The sequence below is a fragment of the Stigmatopora argus genome, chromosome 11 (genome assembly GCF_051989625.1).
Source record: "Stigmatopora argus isolate UIUO_Sarg chromosome 11, RoL_Sarg_1.0, whole genome shotgun sequence".
NCBI lineage: Eukaryota > Metazoa > Chordata > Actinopteri > Syngnathiformes > Syngnathidae > Stigmatopora > Stigmatopora argus.
Window position 1 is genome coordinate 10,796,474 of NC_135397.1, and position 21,047 is coordinate 10,817,520.

General features: G+C 38.6%; 1 protein-coding gene across 1 annotated transcript; it reads right to left on the reverse strand.

The window, feature by feature from the left end:
• Nucleotides 1-286: 286 nt before the first annotated feature.
• On the reverse strand, nt 287-20,759 carry psme4a (proteasome activator subunit 4a). The gene is made up of 47 exons (XM_077613206.1): nt 20,186-20,759; nt 19,166-19,306; nt 18,975-19,091; nt 16,637-16,681; nt 15,566-15,715; nt 15,232-15,295; nt 15,084-15,158; nt 14,433-14,555; nt 14,274-14,366; nt 12,436-12,701; nt 12,140-12,326; nt 11,969-12,058; nt 11,816-11,880; nt 11,293-11,443; nt 11,105-11,203; nt 10,773-10,842; nt 10,598-10,665; nt 10,288-10,503; nt 9,296-9,453; nt 9,058-9,153; nt 8,769-8,824; nt 8,632-8,688; nt 8,504-8,559; nt 8,151-8,249; nt 7,986-8,048; nt 7,819-7,914; nt 7,502-7,633; nt 7,188-7,397; nt 6,941-7,077; nt 6,792-6,845; nt 6,588-6,717; nt 6,418-6,514; nt 6,175-6,331; nt 6,008-6,077; nt 5,795-5,920; nt 5,572-5,724; nt 5,387-5,491; nt 5,198-5,289; nt 4,990-5,121; nt 4,468-4,676; nt 4,319-4,404; nt 3,779-3,907; nt 2,738-2,893; nt 1,874-2,036; nt 1,574-1,707; nt 1,348-1,488; nt 287-1,191 (listed from the first exon to the last, which is right to left on the reverse strand). The coding sequence occupies exons 1-46, from the start codon at nt 20,380-20,382 to the stop codon at nt 1,354-1,356; spliced, it is 5,505 nt and encodes a 1,834-aa protein (XP_077469332.1). The 5' UTR covers nt 20,383-20,759; the 3' UTR covers nt 287-1,191; nt 1,348-1,353.
• Between the last annotated feature and the right edge of the window lie 288 nt (nt 20,760-21,047).

The window sequence follows — 21,047 nt, forward strand, 5'->3', positions numbered from 1 at the left end:
TGACTGGGAGGGCTGAGAGTGGTCATTCGCTGCCATCCTGTCCTGGTCAAATTGATTGGACCCGGTCAATGAGTTGCTAAGTTTTTAATAGTAAATTAGAAATGTGGGTTCCCATTTGCTACATAGAACGATTAGTAATAGGCAATTTTGTTATTTGTTTTAAATAGCTATAGAAATGAGCTCCGGTTATTTGTGCACGTGAATTTCAAACAATACATAAAACACAACTCTATGGCAAACATGTGACCTCATTTTGTTAGTTCATATTGATGTAACAAGGACTCTGTTAAATTTATAAACAATTTATTAATATCATACAATGGGCAACAGTACATCTACCAAAAAGCAATTTTGGCACTAGACTATAAAAGGTGAGGTACAGACTAAATGCTTCAAATGTTTGAACTTTTTCAAGTCATTAGGCTATGGTAAAACAATCAGAGGAAAATTAAAATAAAAAAAAAATCCGCAAAAATTAGACGATCAATGGTTATTTGAGACGATGGTTCGGCATAGTGAATGACATCTCGCACTGGGGGACCTTGAAAAGTGCTCAGGTGCTCACTAAAACGGACAGGGGAGTGCATCCTCTCCTTTTTCTTTGCATGTGGACACAAAAATAGGTTCCAGTACTCCCCCTGCCCCAAATCTCAGCCACCAACTAAACCTGCAGAAACACGCTACTTATAAATAAATAAATAGGTCAAGTTTGTGCATATTTGCTCAAGCAATTTATAAACAGCCAAACGGACATTGTGATACTGTCAAAGTTTAAGAGTTCCGTCCTCGATGTTTTTTTTTCTTTCTTCTATTTTTTTTAAACAAACACTTCAACCAAAGGAAGATGATGATGATATAGAACATGCCCTACATTGGGAAATCCGGTTAGCTCAGAGTTTAGTCTTGGGCGATGCAATCCTGAGAAAATTAGAGTGTCCGCCACACCATACCTTTTCACCACGCATACACACACACACGATCAATCCCCTTCAAAAAAACAAAAATAAACTGTACAGAAGTGCTATACACTGCAGGTAATCCATCCCTGCCTTGATTGTTCCTTAAATATTAAGTATAGAAGAAATGTAAATGAGCTACGCAACACAAAACATTTCAAACAATTTTGTGTGCCACTTTCCGGTGTCTTGGAACAGCAGCGACTTCCTCAAAACAGGTTGGCCTGAATGCAGTCTACAAAATATGAAGCAAAACAAAATATAGGAGTGAGGGTGTGGGATATAAGAAAGAAATGCCACTCAACTGTCAAAAATCGTACCACATAAGTGAATGAAAAAGCATACAAATACAAAGGATATTCCTTTGGGTTGTAATTTTAAAATGCTTTACCTAATTCTAGGCATAGTAACATGGGGACACCAGAAGGTCAGTCAGAACCAGCAGCTGGTCATCTGTAAACTGCTGCTTATGCTGCTGCCAGTTGTCATGATGTGTCCTCCTGAAGTTGGTTAGGGTTTTCTTCACAGTCATCTGCAGGAATACACATCCGGGTTACAACATTACGGTTCATTTAGCAACAGGGAAGGAAAGATTAGAGCAATCTAAAAATGTGTACTTCAATGGGTTGGGTATCATTGAGATGGGCACTGAGGTCCATTAATAGCTGGGGCATCCAGGTGGGGACATCATATGGGCTGGACAGAATGCAAGCACTCAGCCCGAGAACACCTGCGTGGCGCCGGACCAGGTCTGTGACAACACAATATTAAAATTAGGTACAATTTGTTACTTGAAAAAAAGCTAATAATGTATTTGTACTTAATATTTAAATGAATATGTTCCATTTAAAGTACTGAATTGTCAATATGTTTAATTTATCCAATTTACAATAAATTAAAATTTAGCTTCGGCTCACCTGCAGAAGGTATAGTGTCCACGATTGAGCCAATGCTCCTCTTCCTCTTTTTGGGTAGGCGAGTTTTGCAAAGAGCCTCAAAGTGAGCCTGCATCGGTGCGTCAATGGAGAGGAAATTGCACTGGAGGAAGCCACTGAGTGTGGTTGCAGCCATTTCTCTTACCTATGGTGAAAGTAGATTGTGTGTGTGTTTAGGCTGGAGATTAAGTACACCTCAACACTATAAAAACAATTCAATAAATGGAGCTGCTAGGTTCTTTACATGCCATTATTGTTGGTACATGTTACAGTTATATCTTTAAAAAAGGTTTGACAATGAAAAAAAAACATTTCTAGGCCAAAATTGCCATTCTATCTGTGTAACATGATCATTTGTAAACCAAAATTTCCCATTGCCATTCTATTTATGCAAGTATTGACAAAGAGGACTCATGTTATTTGGAAATTTTAAATCAACGATGTCGAGAAGTTCAAGATACTTGGAACATTTAGGAATGATCAATAAGAATCAGGACAGGGGCAACGGTTTCACACCTCGGTAGTTAAATGTATAGAGGCTAAACAAAAATGACGACTCCTAGCCATCCCCCACTCTTCAATCTGAAAGTTATCTCCATAGCAACAGATTACTGCAGCCTGTGGTTTCCATAGCAACAGTTAGAGGACCAGAGGGAGGGGTCTTGGGGGATGAGAGTGGGGAGGCAGGAGTTGAATGCTGAATCACTTGCTTTAAGCTAAAGAGTGGCAGAACAAGCTAGCATGCATGCATTGATTCCAATACAGAGAGTGACAATTTTATTATAACGGACACACAAACCCCACTAATTTGTTTTACATTTTCAAATTAATTTGCTTGGTTTTTACCTCCAGCTGCTCATCCTCCAACAGTTTTATAACCAACGCCCGAACGTCATTCACTGCTTTTTGGTCACTCATGAAGGTGAACAGGTTGTAAAACGCCATGATCTGGAGGTATGTGAGCACAGTGTAGCGCGCATGCCAGGAGCTGCTGTCTGCAATCTAAACACAGATACACACACAACAACGTCACAGCATGTCAATAATGGGCTGAACCGAGTCATACCAGTGCAAAAACATTGACCATTTCGCCATCTGTCCTTGAAGAAAAAAAATCTTCTACAATACCAATCTGGACATGAGGAAGTGCAAATGAAGACAACATGGTCTCATCCATACAAAATATCTAACATTATACTCAAGTACTGTACTTTTCTCATTTAACTACTTTACATTTGCCTTTTTTTCCTTTGTTGAAGACAATAAATATATCCGAGAGGTTGGAAGTACGCAGTCACTCTTGGGGGTAAAATCAGTAAAATAATGCTTTTTCTGAAATACCTCACAAATAAAGGTGTCTGCTATTTTAAAAAAAATGCCAGCAGGTGGAAGCACACATACTGTTAACTGTACCCTAAACCATTTGGTGGAGGAGAAAATAATTATCAATAGGGTAAACAATTTTTTTTTTTTTAAACTGCTCCAACTCTGCTGATAATACATTTGCTTCGTAATTTGACTGATGTAACAACTACAGTGGTACCTCGACATACGAGCATTTTGAGATACAAGTAAAATTACGATCAAATAATTATCTCTAGATACGAGAAAAATTTCAAGATACGAGAAAGCCAGGTGGCCAAGACATGAGGCTGTTTATCATTGCAGCGCACTGTCTATTTTGCCGCACCAACACAAAATTGTGTTCGATCGCTAATTTAATATCTTACAAAGGAAAAAAAAATCACAGTGGTTATGCTATTATTGATTAGGGTACCAACATGTCTGCACTGCTAACCGTGCATATTACAAGAGATTGCTCGCACTGAAAGCCCAAACACACAAAAAAACTGAAGAGCCACAATAGGTGTAAACCAATCTGCTTACCTCCTGCAAGGCTTTAAGAACCATAGGGATCTGGTCTGTATAGAGGAGCCCCTGTGACATTAGAGACAGGCAGGTCTTTGCATCTCTCTTCAACTCATCGTAACTGTCATCATTCTCAACTGGCGCAATCTGAAATCACAGAGATGTCGTTATTGGTCATTTTGACTTCATTAAAATGTTCTCCCATATAAGCCGTATTAGTAACTAAAAAAAGATCACTGAATCAAATTTATGGCTTATATGTCCATGAGACCTGCTATACTCTTTCACCAGTAGATGTCGGCAAAGTAACATTTACTATTTGTTGGTTATTTTCTGTTTTGCAGGAAGAAAACAACCATTACTGTATTAATTCATTCCTTATGATATTGACCCTAATAGTGTACTTTTGATTCATACAGTATCTCAGAAATACCATGTGTGATGATTTTTCTGAAGATTTTGCCTTCAAAGTAACACATTTGTACTCCCTATAGAAACCATGAATATGGAGGAAAATACGGTGGTATAGCATGTAAGTGGAAGTTTCAAGAAACCTACCTTGAAGAGTAGGGGCAGTAAGCGCAGGTGCTCTGGTACAGCAGTGGAGTAAGACCGTCCAGCACTTGCAATCAGCCACTTCAACACTACAAACATATTAAGGTGACGCATGTAAATACTTTTAGATGGGTCGATTAGTGTTAACTCACCTGTTTTGAGAAGTTTGATGGCTTGTGTTCTCTCATCCTGTTCTCCCACCTCATTCTCCTCAGTCACATGGTTCTGGATCTCCTCGTCGCCCTCGGTCAGGGGCTTGAGCTGTAACAAAATTCTGTCGGTGAAGTCCGAGATGCGTGGCGAGCTGGTTGGCTGAGTGTAAGGCAGGTTGACATCTATCATGAAGATGTAGGTCAGCACACTGAAAGGGTGGCAGACAGAAGATGTTCATACATAAATTTGTTTTTTTCTTTTATGAAGTTATGTTTTCTGCTTAATTGAAACTAAGATTTTACTTTGATTTAATCATCAAATTAAAATACACAAAAGGTGTACTTACTAATTGTAGAGGAAAATCTAAATTACATGTATTCTTTCTTATATATGACATTAGTTAGATCAAACTAAAAAACTGCAAGCAAAAAAATTGAATTCCTAGCATTGGATGAAAACCTTATGATGTGGAAAGGATAAGAGTAAAAAAAAAAGAAATACAGAAGACAATCTATGCACACCTTCCAATCCGCTCGCGTACATTCTTATAAACTTGAGTCAGTTTTGGCTCCAGATATTGTAACAATCTGTGGAGGAGCTCCGGCACACGCCACTCCTGCTGGGCAAGGCCTCCCTGTAGCACATAGAGACGACTGGGAGGAAGAAGAAAAATTTAAAATGTTCCATCCCATCAACAATATTACTTGGACTTGCGATTCTTTCACTGACCAAGCATCGACAAATGAGCCTCCCTCGCCGTTGACTGGAGATTCCATGAGCATCTCAAACAGCCAGTGAAGTTTGCGAGGGTCTCTACTCTCCTGGGGAGGGAAAAGACAGCAATTAAAATGTCATTAACTGAAGATTGGGGGGAAAAAAGAAAAGTAGACTATATTAACACTAAGTAGTAAGACCTACACAGGCAGTGGCGATGCAGGTGCCCCAGTCTGCATATGTTTCTACGGTGATGTTGGACAATGCTGTACGGAGGAGTGGACACAACACTTTCCAAAGGTTCTCCACCTGTGAAACATTTACATAAAAGGTAAATCCAAACAATTTTCTGTAGGGAAAAAAAATGTAATTTCTGGGTGAAGCCGCACCTTTGAATAATTCCAATGCTTGCAACCTCTGATTAGGCCAGATATGATCTCTGCAACACAACGCTGCTTACTCTCATGGGTGTCTGCTACCAAGCGCTCCATGTGAGGCTGAAGCAGAGGCAGGAAGGCGTCGCTGAAATTGCGGAACAAACCCTAGAAAAAGAGAAGAAAAGATGGATTTCAAAGTATTTTTGTTAACTCAGAGTACACAAAATTTGCTCACCTTGAACAAACAGAATCTTCGTGTGCTAAACTTGTCTTTGCCCTTTCGATCTTCTAGAGAGAGAAACTCAACGAACTGATTGATGAATACTGGGTCCGAGAAATGGTCATAGATGATCTGCTCCCACTATTATATAAAAAAAAAAGAAAAACGATTGATGTGATTGATTCAAATGCACTGGTTTACATTGTGTGCACATTCATCTACACAAACCTCTGTCATTTCCTCTCTTGCGAGATTCTGTTTGGGCTGCTCTTCCTCAGGAGCATACATCATTAGTTCCCTAGCAAATGTGACCAAAATGCATAACAGGTAAGCAAAACACAACGCAGCGCAACCAAGTCAACAAAACAACGGATGGAACAGTCGAGAACATGAACCTTGGCCAACTATAGTAACCCCAATGGGTCTTTTCCACGAAACTACAGAGATCCCAGTCCTGCTGAGTCCTTGGCAGGCTATTGCTGTTATACTGCAGCCACCTGTTGTCTAAGCGGTCCCCAGCCACGATGCCACCTTTAGTCTCTGGAAGTGTACCTTTTTACAAATTAAAAAATAATAATAATAATTGTATGTGTTTAATAACATTATCTTTGCAAAGCAGATGTAAAGATTGGACAAACCTTTGTTCTGCTTACAAAGCTCTGACGGGCTGACCGGCACTTTTTTATGAGGCCTTTTTATTTGTTTCATGATCCCCGCAACAGCTGATATTGCTACCTATATAAGAACATTTAACAATTCAATTCCTTTAGTTTTCATTAATGCCTAGATTTAGTAAGGTCCTCCTCACCTTGCGGATGTAGAGCGAGTCATGGTTTAGGGTTTTGACAAAGAACAAAACAGCTGCTGGCGGGAGTTGGTGGTCATCTCTCAAGAGCAATGACAAAAAGCCAATAGCGATATGTTCAAATTTCCAAGGTCTACAAGAGTAAAAGAGAAGCTGTGATAAAAACACACGTTGATTACTAATGTGGGAAATATTAAAATCACTTACAAATTTCTGTTGCCAAGGCATTCCAGCAAATCACCAATGAGCTGCTCGTACTTCCTAGAACAGAGGCAAAAATATACAATTTAATATTGACATCAAATGGATAATATAGAAAAAAATGATAGAATGAGATGTTATGAGAAATAACTTACTCCCCAGCTTCTAAATTCTTGAGTTCCTGTCTCTCGACACCTTTTGATATTTCTTCTTTTGAAAGAACGGGCTCTTTCGGAAAGGGATTTCCAGTGACCATGAGTTGTTTGGCCACATCGCAGGTCTCCTGAGGGATCTAAAAGATAAAAGGTATATTATCTTGTTTATTTTGTTTGTCGGGTTCTGCCCTTGCCAAGATCATCGCAATCAAACAGTATTCAATTGCCCTTTAACAGTAATTCTTACGGAGAAGTCGATGCCAATGGTCTCGTACTGTCGGTGTATTTTGTCACCAAGTTCGTCAAAGAGCCTCACTATGGAGGGCTTTTCTAAGGACATGGCTGAACTGAGGCCAGATCGTACAATAGCAGGCCACGTCAGGGCAATGCACTCCCAGTCATGCAAATTGGCAAGGCACACGCCACTGTGATTCCCGAGCAGACAATACAAGGCACCCTGGAAAGACAGAGACAATCATGTGGCAACATTACACGCCACTTCTAATAAAAAAATCATAAATAGACACGATAGAGAAACATAATAGGTTAGGAATGTCATACTTTGAACTGTTGCTGTGTTACGCTGCTGTTGTCTGGGTTGAGAAATTCAAGGACGTGAGGGATCACATCACGACAGCAGAAATTGTATGTGCCAAGTGCAGTGAATAGTACACTTTGAGCTTTGCTGCGTACCTGCAAATAAATCAATATATTTTCAAAGTCAAACACCAACAACACATGCGTACCTGGAAATAAATATATCAATTTTCAAAGTTAAAAAAACACATTAAAGATGGTGATTCTATTTCAATTACATGAACAAGATAAATTAATTAACATGGTTAAAAGACAACTAGAAAATTTTGAAGTATCCTGACTTGGCTGTAGGTGCTTGTGGAGAGCCGCAACAGATCTCTCATCAGCTCCTGGTGAATGCTCCTGTACTGACACCCTTCCACCGTCAGTTTGCGCATCTGATAATTAAAAAATAAAAGTGCCAACATTATAATGGCATCGTTTGCAATGTTTGCCGAGACCAACTTACTTCATGCTGGAGCATTACTCTGTCTATGAGCAGCGCTCTTATATGCTGCTTTCTGCCATGAAGCTGCGGAACAGAGTTGACATTGTTTACGATGGACATCATGGAAAGTTATTTTGATACATTTAAAAATGAATCTTTAGATGGCAACATGATAAAGACTCTTACCCTGTTTTCCATTGATTTCTTCACAAGGTTGAAGCTCTTCCAGCGCGAGTCAAACTCGTGTTTGTGGGAACCATTGAAGTGGAGTAATTCACTGATAATCTGGGACACATTCAAGACAATAACCCAATTCAATTTATTACATAAATATGACAAATCAGTTCAGGATGATTTATAGTTAAAGCTGATAAACTCCTTAAATCTTCAAATCATATCTTTTTATATTTTCTGAAATACTGTGAGTCATCCTCAAGGATTCAATGTGCAAAAAGGCAGACTTGTTCAGACTACGGCGGTGTTATTTGCGTACCCTTTATTACACATTACTGAAAAAATATTATTCACTTTCTATTCACCTTGATAATGGAGAAGAGAGACTTGGTGTCGTCTTCAGAGTTTACCAATATATAATCTGCAAAGATAATAAATTATTTATCATTCAAGAGAAAGAAGAGTGATCAAAATTTGAGGAGGTGTGACTTACGAAGCAACTGCCTCATCACTTGACAAATAGAATCTCTGTAGTTCTCTTTTGATGCATCTAGAAATTAAAAATTAACATTCATACACTACATATTTTGTCATTTATGAGACACTATCTGAAGTTAATGTTGAGCGTACCATACGCTGTTCCAGTATACAATGTGGTTTCATTAAGATTCACTGTGCTCTGCACCCTGTTATAAAACATCACAATATTATACCAACAATGAGGAATATAAAGCTCAACATCCAATAAATAATAAATTACAAGACATAAGCGGTAAAATAGCAAACAACACTAATATAATCGATGATGAAATTAAACATTTGCTGGATAGACTTTAAAAGTTATTCAAAAACACAGTCTTAAACATTATGCACCATATTAGAGTAATAATGCAACAATATTCCAAATAAATCTCCTTACAGTTCAGTTATAGGCTCTCCTTTCAAGGGAGGCATAAGACCACCGGCTCCCAATAGGCAGTGCTGAACAATGGTAAGACTTTGTAGGACATCATCCCTGTCGGGGAGGAAGAAGAAAAAACACCCAAAAGAAAGTCTAAGTACGTCTATTGCACTTTAAAGGTTAATCAAATTGGACAACTGGAAGGAAATGATCACTAGTTGTTGTTCATTCCAACAAACTTTGTGTTGTATTGTACCTGGTCATTTCTTGTTCTCCTTCAGCATAATTTTGAAGTCTCTTGAGTTCTGGTTTAAGGACAAGGTCCAGTAAATAAAAAGTAAAAGTAGTCTCATCATCACTGGGTACATGCCACCGGATGTTCAAGTTCCACAAGTCCCCTGGACGGCCCCAATCCTGCATAGATAGATGACATATGAGGTTTGGCAATTAATTACAATTGCCTTTGGAAGTCAAATTTAACTTCAAATGACAGGATTCGATAAGGGTAACAATGTGGTATTGGATATGTACCTGCCCAGTTTGTGCTTAATACACCTCCACTCACTCCTGGATACGTACAATGTGTTCCCTTACTTGCAAAGATAAGACTAGTTTAAAATTGGGTTCAGGTTATTTTTTTAAAAGTCCTTAAACATTTTGGAACCAGAATCATCCGTGTTCTGACTCAGTTCTTCAAGATTGGTTATATAAACTGCAGTTTACTCAACTTTCAAGAGAAATTTTCTGGTTTGAAAGCTGTCTACCGACTCCCAGTTCAGTCATAAATGCACACAAATATGGTTCACTGTAATAGTGCAATCGTTGATTAAATAGAAAAACTTCAGATTTATAATGATAGACTAAGCAAGATATAAACAACATCAGCCGATCAAGTGTGGTTCGAATGGTAGCCACTTGATTCATTGCACCATGATGTTCCTTTTTGAGGCTTATGCATTGAGAGCTAAAGCTTAGTTCAGTGGCTTCAGGTTACACTATTATGATCAAAATGAGAGCACATTATGTCAAAATTGGGTGCTCACCAAGATTGTGCCAACTCTCAATCTCAGCAAAGTGTGAGCCCATGTTAAAATTTAATTAAATCAGCCATATAGTAATTTTATCCCTCTGTCTGCAGTGGCATCTTAATTAATAAAAAAAACACAATTTTTCACTACAAATTGATTTGTAGACTATGAAAAAGAATCATGGAGAAAAAAATAGGGGAGAGAACCTATAAGTCATCACCTTGATTGGTAGGTAGTCTGTGATTGGTTGGCGGAAACCACATGGCACACTGCAGTACTCCGTAGGATAGATGAGGACAGTAGAGCGGAGGATATGATGCAGCAAGTTACATGCTAAAATGTAGCCCTGCTTACACTTTAAGTGAAGGGTCAACTGCAAAATCTTGACCAATTCAGAAGAATAGGCCAGGAGCTTTTGGCCATCTACTCTTGTAACCTAGTGGATGAAAGAGTGGGGGATGAAGCACTTTAAAAAAAAATAGTAACAAAAAACGTTGCCATTGTGAGACCAGAAAAGGAGCTTGGTTTACCTCAGACAGTAACTGAAGATTCCACAAAAATTCCTTATCAAGTTCCTCTTCATGTAACACTTCTTCATCTATTTTAACAAAAATCAAAGCGTATATCAAGGAAACTCAAGACAACCTAAATTATTCAAGTTCCACATTTTTAGAAGACACTTTGTTTGGCCATAAATTAACTTACTGGCAGCAATTTGGTGTATTTGACTGCAGAAGTGGGGCACAAACTTTTTTAGAGACTCTTCAGGGTGACACTGAAATAAAAAGAACTTGGAGGTGAGCCACGCAAATGACATTCATTTACCAAATGCAGAAAGTTCAAAGTGTCTTCAGTAGGTAAGTCGTTATTTGAAGATTACAGTCGTTATAAAGGGGAACATGATTGTGAAGGATTCAATTTGGGTCCGGTACTAATTAGTTGCAAATGACAGATGCTTGGGTACTATTAGAAATGAGTCCAACGATATTTGGTAAACAACGGTACTTGAAACAATATTGGTATTGTTTGTAAATTACCTTGGCAGCAGCCCGGCACATGTCTGCCACCATCCTTCCAGCAACATGTGTCTCAAAAATATTGGTGGTTGCAAAGTTAAAAACCTTTTCCAGAGCTACCTGTGAAAACCAAAAACATGATAATAATTTAGTGTTGTCTCTTTTTAAAACATTTGAAGGATTTTAAGTGTGAACATGAAGATGTGTACCATGAAAACATCTAAGGAGCACTGAGTGAGAATGGTGCTGAAGGTAGAAGACAAACCGAGCTCCACCAAACTCTCCAAATGAGTCATTTTCTCAGTTTCTGTTTCCTCGCGCGTTTGCTCCAGAGTGCTGCTGTCGATCAGGGCAAAGCACCTTGGAGACATTATAAAATGAGCAAATACAGTGGATTAAAAGGGCTGGATAAAATAAGCAAAACATGTGTAAATATTTGTGCAGTAATGTGATTGACTTTCGCCTTGTACACACTAACTGTATTTCTACTAATTTAAAAGCAATTCATAAAATGATTTTTAAACTATAATGTAATCCTTTAAAATACAAAATTAGGTCATTAGATTAGATTAGATTAAATTAGATTAAAGTTTATTCATCCCGTACTCAGGAAATTTACTTTGTTGCAATATGCCACTGTTTTAACCACTGTTACTGAGCAGTTGAATAAAGTGCCAATGTCAATCGCAGCTACCCTGTAGTATGATTTAAAGTTCATTAAAGTTATCATACCTGTCCATAAACTGAAGCACAAAGTCTTCAAATTCCGCAGAGGCTGAACACAATTCCCTTTCCACCTTAAACATTAAGCAAAGTTCCAAATAAGTCAATGTGAATAGCTAATTTGTTGAAAAAATTGAGATATACAAGTGAAAAGCAATTCACCTCTGTCAATTCTGTCTTTTCATGTAGAGCAGATGAACAATCCACCAAAGGCACAAGCGTCACAAATGTAGCAATGAATTGGAAAGTGATCTGGTTGGATGGCAATATTTGGCTATTTATACATCTATAATAATGACTGAAATTGTTTAAGAGTGTCGGAAAGGATCACACCATGCACTTGCTGAAGTCATTCGGATCAACACCGGGCAGGGCCCTCATGAGTAGTGGCAACATGTGAGTCGGACCCTGAGGAAGGTGTTTCCCACCAGACACCAGGCTTCGTGCTACACCGATCATGCAGCTCAAAGTAGCTGTCAGCTGATGGGGTTCTGTCAGAGTCTCCAGTGCGGGATATGTCCTACGTTAAAAAAAAGAACAACAAATACCCATTTACTCTTGTTTCTGGATAAGAGCAGCTAACTAGCTGCAGGCTGTAAACATACAACTTGGGTTATGAGGTAAAGTACCTCTCAAGAACTGGTGGAATGACCAACTCTGGCCTCATCAGAGCCAGGTTCTGCAGAGCCTGAGCAGCATCCAGACTGCCTGTTTTGCTGAACATGGCCAGCAGGACTGGCTGCATCATACTCTCCACAAATTTTGTGATATCATCTTCTGTGAGCTTGTGAGTGTCGGGGATCGGCGTTAGCCACGAAGGCTTCCTGTAGCGCTCTCTATGAAGCCGACGAACAACGCTGGCTGGAAGGCGCTGCAACAACTTCATGAGCTTCATCTGTAAAGATATTTATTTAGGCTACTTTGATCCCTTTTCACTTACTAGAACTGCACGAATATTCTGGTTTGGTAATTAGGGCTCCTATCAACTGATATTTTGTATCATTATTCTTAATATTATCTAACAATCTATCACTAATGATCTACAGGCCTCCTTTGCCTCAGGTAAGACTGTACACGGTCGATTGGTCGCCAGTCTTTTGGTCGCCGATCTTTTGGTCGCCGGTCTTTTGGTCGCCGGTCTTTTGGTCGCCCGGAAGGTAAGTGATAATTACCATTTAAATCGTTGCTCAAATTCCCTAAATACAAACTGCGAATTACTATTTAGTCATACTTAATGCCCTATTAATTATTAGGCTAAAGAAAAGCTCCAAATTTCCTGGACTTTTATTGTTTTTTGTTGGAGAACTTGTTAAGACCCTGACTGACGTAGCTTCTTAAAGGGACAAAGCATGTACATACAAACTCTTATACACTCACACGTCGGCTCAGTGAAACTGCCAATGGCCATTGTTGGATTTTATTTATGCGTAGACCGTGTTGTTTTACCTTGTTTTGTTGCCGGTCTTTTGGTCGTCTGTCTTTTGGTCGCCGGTCTTTTGGTCGCCCCGTTGTCGCGCTCGGGGCGACCAAAAGACCGCGACCAATCGACCGCACACGGTTAAGACATCTTAATGATAGACAAGACCTTCAAAAGTGGTCTGACTAGACGACAGTTGAAGTTTTTGGGGAGCACGTGTGTATGGTGTAAAAACAATAGCACCATTCTAAGAGTAGAACATGGTTAACCCCACCATGTAATGCATCTTTTTGGAGGATAGAAGGAAGCCTCGGGAATAACAGGAAAAATAACAATCTTCCAACTGGAAAAATGTCAAATGGCAGAATTTGATCCTCTGAATGTTATTGCGACATGCTGACAAACTGTGCCGCACACCATATCCCTTTTCCAAAAATAAATGTTGCACTTTGCTGCCTGTGTCGTCTCAAATCTGGATGAGGGACTTCCGCAAACAGAATGGCATGTGCTCCTCCTCCTGTTGATATTTAATACCATTACACAATCCCACTCACATGTTTTATTTTTATTTCTGTACTACACACGCAAACCCAAATAGCCAACAGGAGTCAGGAAGCAATAAGTAATGTGTTAGCCGATCCCACGGTGTTTATATTGCTGACGCGAGTTGGAAAGAATCATAGCTGAACATATCAAGAAGTCGACCAAAGAATGTATGTTGATAATCAGTCGGGCCAATATTTGGACATTTCACGTATATCGGTATCGGCATTTTCTTAGCCCGACTGGCCAATATGAAGAAATCAATTTAAAACTGGGTTATTTTGGCTCAGATGCAGCCATGCCTGTTTTTGTTTTGATTTTTACTTCTTCTTTTTTACATCACTTCTAATGCAAATGAATATTGGCTCCAAATATAGGTTATTAAACCCACATCGGTCGATCACTAACACACTGTGCACTGTCTCTATCACACAACGTTTATCAATTACAGAAATGCAACAGATGTACCAGATTAAAAAGACACCAATAAAAAGAGAGAGAACTCACCAACCAGCGACCGTGGTTTGATGGGTGGAAAAATGATGTGATGCTGTTGAAAAGGCCAGTGAGCTGTGCTTGTGTTTGTTTACTTGGTCCCCCCTAAAATTGAAAGTAATTGTTCACAAGGTTTTTTTGGGGGAATTATTGACTGGAGAATGGACAAACCAGAAGTGATGATATCCATAGCACCACATGGCCAATGTCGTAGGCATTGGTCAAGTATCGGGGGAACATCATCTGACTGGTCCCCACAGGCAGATTCAAACTCCTCAAGACTCTTGTGAAAATCTGAAATGTGGCAACAGTGAAGTTGTGAACTTAATTTCCTTTTAAATTGTGTTTATGTTATTCCACAGAAGAGTCACAAGTTTGGAACATAACATGTTAGTTCATATCTATGATGAACAGGATCAACAAAGAAACATAATATGTTGTTTCCAACACGCAGTGGTGAATGTGAAATATACACCTTGAGTCATAAAAACACCAGTCTCATTGCACAACAGAAAACTCCCTTTCACTCTTAAAAAGTAGTATGTTGTGATCAGACATTGATCACAAGACTCTAAAATTGATTATTCAGAAAATAATGTAAAAAATGTTAGAAATTTCAATTGAACAGTTTAGCTTTTAATTCAACATTTGATTCATTATTAAACATGTAACACATTCGGTTAAAATAAACGATTATTGTTTTACTATTGTTTTTAAAGTGTTTTAATTCATACTGTTTTTTATGTTCATTTTTTTCTGAATTATTGCTTGTTTTTTAAGCCCCCGTGTACCAGTCCATGTCAAGTTGTGATGTAAACGCACCTTGGGAATATAAGGATCCCAGTCAATGTATCCAATATTGTCATTGGCCAAGCGAGCAAAGAGATTCATCAGATTCTACAAAGAGAGAAAATACTATAAATGACATGATAATGTTAAAGGTTATTGAACAAATATTAACTGTCCTCACCAATTCCCAGCTTGGAAGATTCTGAACAGATACCCACAAGTTGATCAACTCTTCAAACCACAATCTATAAGAAAATTATTAGAAAATGATTAGTGGGGGGGAACTCTAAAAACCTCTACTAGTTCCACAGGCACAAGATTTTTCAGGGTCAAATGTACGGGCAAAATGTGCCTATTCACTACTCCGTATAACAAACATTTCTGTTTACACCCTTACACCCTGGCCCAAATATGAGTGGTCAGTTGTGACACATTTTGGTTTGTAAGTGCAAAAATACACTGAAACAGGTGGAACTGAATTGTAAAAATTGACAAATGTAGGTGTATACTCTTACTTGAAGCCTTTATGATGCAGCTCTGGTGGAAGGGTTGTGGGTAGAAAGAGTTCAGAGTAGCAGATTGCTTTCTGCATGGTGACGTCAAAAGGACAAAAAAGCGGTCTCCACTCATCCAGCATTTCCTGGGTTGCAGACTCAGGAAAATAACTGTGACAGGAGAGAGTCACATTGAATCAATACATATCCAATGGTAATAAAAACTACGTACAGTGCATCGTCCTCATAATAACATTCTGTGCTGCACTAAATGCGCCCAGCCGCAATGAAATGTAAGTTTAGCAGGGGGCAAATAATATATCACACACCTAGCACACATTGTAGTGGTAATAGCATCAATCCAGAGGTTTGAATGGAGCCATAATCCGACTGGGGGGTTCTGTGTTTCACTATACACATGAACTCTGCTCGGATCATGTTATGTCAGGTCACTAGCCTCTTTTAAGGAACTTTAGCCACTGTGACTTGCAGCCAAAGGGCATGTTGGCCCTGCCTCCCACTGATACTATACCAGCTGAACATAAATTACACTCTGTCGTTCTAGTGACAGGATACCCTCGCACGAAACAGAATTAGACAAGATAATAGGATTATCTGACTAAGTGCGAAGTGAGGGACGTCCTAGTGCTCGCCTAAGATGCATGCACATATAACCATGCTGGCCAAAGTCAAGGACCAACTTATTTGTGGACACCAGGGTCATACTGCAAATACACCGTCCACAATCTACAAGAGGATTGAAGGAAGGCATTTCAGTAAAATCATTCATCGGCTTCTTTAGGTGATGATTTAGCAGTGATTTTATTCCTTTTACAAATTGGAAGTCTGAAAATGTATTTTAATTTATTTCAGGTTTTATATAAATGTATTACCTTTACGGGGAATAATATTTCCATAATGGTTGATATCCCTCTTAGATACAGGTTGCATACAAGCCACATTAAAAGTATAATACAAATTTCCAATGTTCAGATTTAACAACCTACTGATTTTACATGAACACCTTTATACCTTTTGATATTCATATAAAAGGAAATGGCAGCATGCATGAGGATAACATTGTGTACTCACGGCCTGCAGCTTTTCACAAGTGTTTTCAGCACGCCTTCAACAGAACTGTAATTACAAAAAGACAAAAAAAGCCATCTTGGTGACATTCATATTCCCAAATCCAATGTTTAAAAAAAGAGCAATGCAGTTTGAATTGGACCCCATGCATGCAGAAGCCTTTCACACGTGCCTGGTGGACAGGTTTAAAAATTAATTAAAAGTACGAGATTAAACTATTTTAAATTGTGTATGTATTTTTTTAAACACAAGAGGCATGCCAATTTTTAGAAGTGGTTGTGTTCCCCAGCTCTAGCTGTGGTACTATTAATAACTATACACAGTACTGGCATGTTAATGTTGTAAAAAAAAAACTGAATACTCAAGACTCAGAAGTGTTGTAAACTCTGGACCAATATAACCAGAGCAGTGGAACCCCTCAGCCACAATTCCACCTATCTGTGCTCACATGCTCACTGAAGCCATGCCTTGTTGAAAATGGCCGACCAAAACCAATCACCAACTGTACACATTGGTTGCTTGATGCTTTTTACAGCTCTCACACTTGTATTTCAATGGTCTTCCAATGTCATATCATGTGTGAATGTCACCAAACCAAAATGCCACCTTTTAAGTTCACAAAACATATACACACATGCATCGGAAAACTGTCAATCAAGAGCCAGTCATGAGGTCTATGTAAAGCTCATAGACACTCAAGGAGGGAGATACCAATTCCTTAATATGTCAGGAATGAAGCCTCACGTTTCCCTGGACACATTCCAGGCTGGGAAGAAACGTGACAGGCATATATGTTGCTCTTAAACATGAGCAAGTACTGTGAAGTGTTGGATTTTACAAGTATAACAGTGTGCACCTACAGGAGTAATAGTTCGTATTAGCATTACTTAATTGATCGAGGGCATTTTTAGAATGATACCTTAATAGGATAGTTGTTAAGGGGGGAAACTGTTAGCAGCAGTGCGACAGTCTCTAATATGAATGAAATGTTAACATTGATTTAATATTTGATCCAAGGCTGCAGATTGTCGCTCTCGTTTTAACATGCATTGCGGAGTGGATGAATGCGTGAGTGTCTCAAGGGATGAATCCAAAATGAAAACACAAAGAGGAATGATGTTGTGCTTACCACCTCTGAATCAATTTTATCATAATGAGTTTAGAGGATGAACGAGGCCATGGAGAACTGAATGTGAAAGGGGGACAAAGGCATAAAAGAACACATTCAGCACCAGACCAAGTTTCAATCATACAGTATATGAACATGTGACATATTGTGGTCAAAAGTGCATTTGTGTTGGTTTGATAAAGGTAAGCAAGCTGTCAGCCAAAGCAGCTTGTTTACATCAGCAGCAACAAATATGCTTGTAAATCAGCATTAAAAAAATGTTCCCATAGCACCATACAAGAGCACATCGCACTGCTTGCTTTAAGAACAAAAAAGTAACATTTAAATGACAATCAAAAATGGCAACAGAGTTAAAATATGGGTAGAGTACAGTCACTCTACTTATAAACAATATATTTGTTGTTTTGTTTCTGGGCAGGAAAGTTCTCCCTGCTGCCTTTTCATTTTGCCTGCAATATGTACTTGCCTTTTTTCCATTTCCTTTTGGAGGTACTATTTAAACTGCTTGGCAGACAATTTAGTGCAGGCTACACAGCAGAAAAGCTTTTAGAAAATCTAGGCAGACATATACACATAAAAAGGAAGTAGAGTAGAGTGGTGCCTCCAAATATGAACACCTTAAAAGCATCGACACAATTTTTAACAATTGAAAATATTTGGCCACGGTACTTTGCAAACATCCCCCAAAATCGTAGTCAAAACTATGATTGACATATGCAGTGCATAAGGCTCACCTTAGTTCCACAATTCTTTTACCTGATTTTGGTTAGGAGTTATCGCATGATATTTGCAACCGAGCTCTGATGCACAAAAACACTTCTGTTCAAACTACATTATACAATAAATTAACAAATACAAATTATATTATTTTACAGGACTCTCTCTGGACAGTTGCATGTGCATTTACCCTCAAAATGTAACGGAGGCACATGATTGGACATTTTTTATATATCTCCTTTCAGGCTAGTCTGTACAGTATATCTAAGTCAATAAAAATGTCTGAATAAAAAAAAATCTGGAAAGTCCCTCTGCATCTTCAGAATCATGTTCAATTATGAATTAATCAGCTATTCCAGTGTTTAAGTTTAGTTTCACAATCATTCAAGCACTAAAAGGCAGGTGAGAAATAGCCTTGAATTCATGTTAAACTAACGAACTCAGTTGGGGAGTGTTTATGTCACAACATAAATAGTAGCAGAAACAAAAGCCTACTTGGGAAACCAATTGAGACCCAGATGTTCGGTCTTGGAGAAAAGTATCCTGTCGTGCAGTTCATACAGTGGCCTCCAAGGCAATTCCAGGTCGTCCCTTGAGAGAAGCTCTCTTTTCCTTAGAAGGACAAGACACAGTCAGGCTCATGTGTAAACAGGTTTGCAGAATCATTCCCTATGGCCACTTCTTACTTGAGCAGTTTGATGAGGAGTCGAGCCAGGCCTTGCATCATGCTGATCTCCAAACGAGGAATGGTGACTAGTTCGTAGAGCAACTTGATGAACAGCACATGATCTTCTTTGCTGAACTTCCGGCCATACAGACGTATGTACCTATGGAAGAAGGAAAAACACTAAATGTGGTTTTCATGAATTACCAAAATGTTTGTGCCTCAAAACAAAATTGACACATTTTTCGAAAAAACATGTTTCATAAATGTGTGTGTGTGTGGGGGTGGGGTGGGTAATCACAATTGCCCTGCAGAGCATTGAAACTGAATGTTTTGAAATGGTTGTATCACTACATAATAGCAGTAAGCAGAATCTGGGTCAAAGCCCATAGTGAACTTTCCATCTCTCTGAGCCGGTACTGTTTCACTCTGGGACACAGCAATGTGCCAACATGGGGACAGAAACGGATTAATCAGTTCAGCAACAAATTATAAATTGAAACAGCAGTCTCTTGAACAATGTCATATTGACAGATGCCCCCGTGTGATGTATGACTAAGCAAAAAAAGATGAAAAAAAAGTAGAGACCATTTGCCACAATTAATACATGTATTGTGTTATAGGTACAGCCAAAAAAAAGTACACATACATTGCTCAATATTTACTACATCATTTCATTTTCAGTTTATTATACTTTCAGCACTTTTTTTTCTTCATTTTATAACAGATTTTCGTATAAAACTGTCCGGACTATATTGATATAGTCATACATGACTCAACACATTCGTTATGACACTTACAAATTCAACACTTATGGTACGGACCCTTTAATCGGTCTAAAACGAATACCAAGTTAGCTAATAACCTCAACCGTATTAACATTACTTTCGTAACTGTACTTGTTGACCTGTTAGAAGAAACAATACTAATCGCGAGTGTTATTACTACACGTATTGCATTGCACTAACGCCGGCTTAAATAAATAAATAACAATTAAAAGGAGGGTTGTACAATGATGTCGTTCATGTTGTTTAATACTTACGTGGAAAGTTTCCTGGTCCAAAAGAGCACGCCGGGCCATATTTCTCTAAACTGCACAGCCCGGGCCAAATTCCCTTTAATTTTACTCAAAATATCATTAGATTCTTCATCGAGTCTATCCGCATAAGGCAAAAGTTTGTTATACACGATATCTTTTTGAGGAACAAATCCCAATCCATCCAACTGTGCCTCTTTCATAGTACCTTATCCACCAAGTATAGTTTAAATTGGTGATTTTAATTCGTTTGGCGGAGTTATGTGGCAAAAATAAAATAGCAATTTCTTGGCTAGCTTTCCAGAGTGTGACTAAACACAGTCACAAGTTGATGCCACGCACGTTAGCCATGTAACCAACTTAAAATAGCTTCGCTTTACACTAAACGCTAGTAAGAGCAAACGTTAATGCTAGTCTGATTAGATTTAAAAAAAATGTATATATTTTTGTCCGGGTACGCGTTGGCACTCGTATGCACTTCTTCTCTTCGGCTAACAGAATCCTTATATATGACGAGCAGATTGCGGTCAGGCCAGCCTCCATTCGGAAAGACAAGTCAAGCTAGCCGCCCCTCATTTGGATCATTGTTTGATTTACGTGCATTACGGTAATGCAACGTGGTGACTTCACAGCCAAAATAGTATTCCCCAAAAGAAATTGTATTTAAAACGCGGATACTGAACAATAATTATGAATGTAATTTTCAATTGATTAAAAATGTATTTTTATTTTTTATAGATAGATGTATATAATGTAGAAGTATTTAGGTTTAAAGTATACTCATAAAAAGCCTATGTGGTATGTCGTATCGAACGTTTTGCTGAATATGGCAGATATATTTTTTATTATTTATAAATCAAGCGAAGTG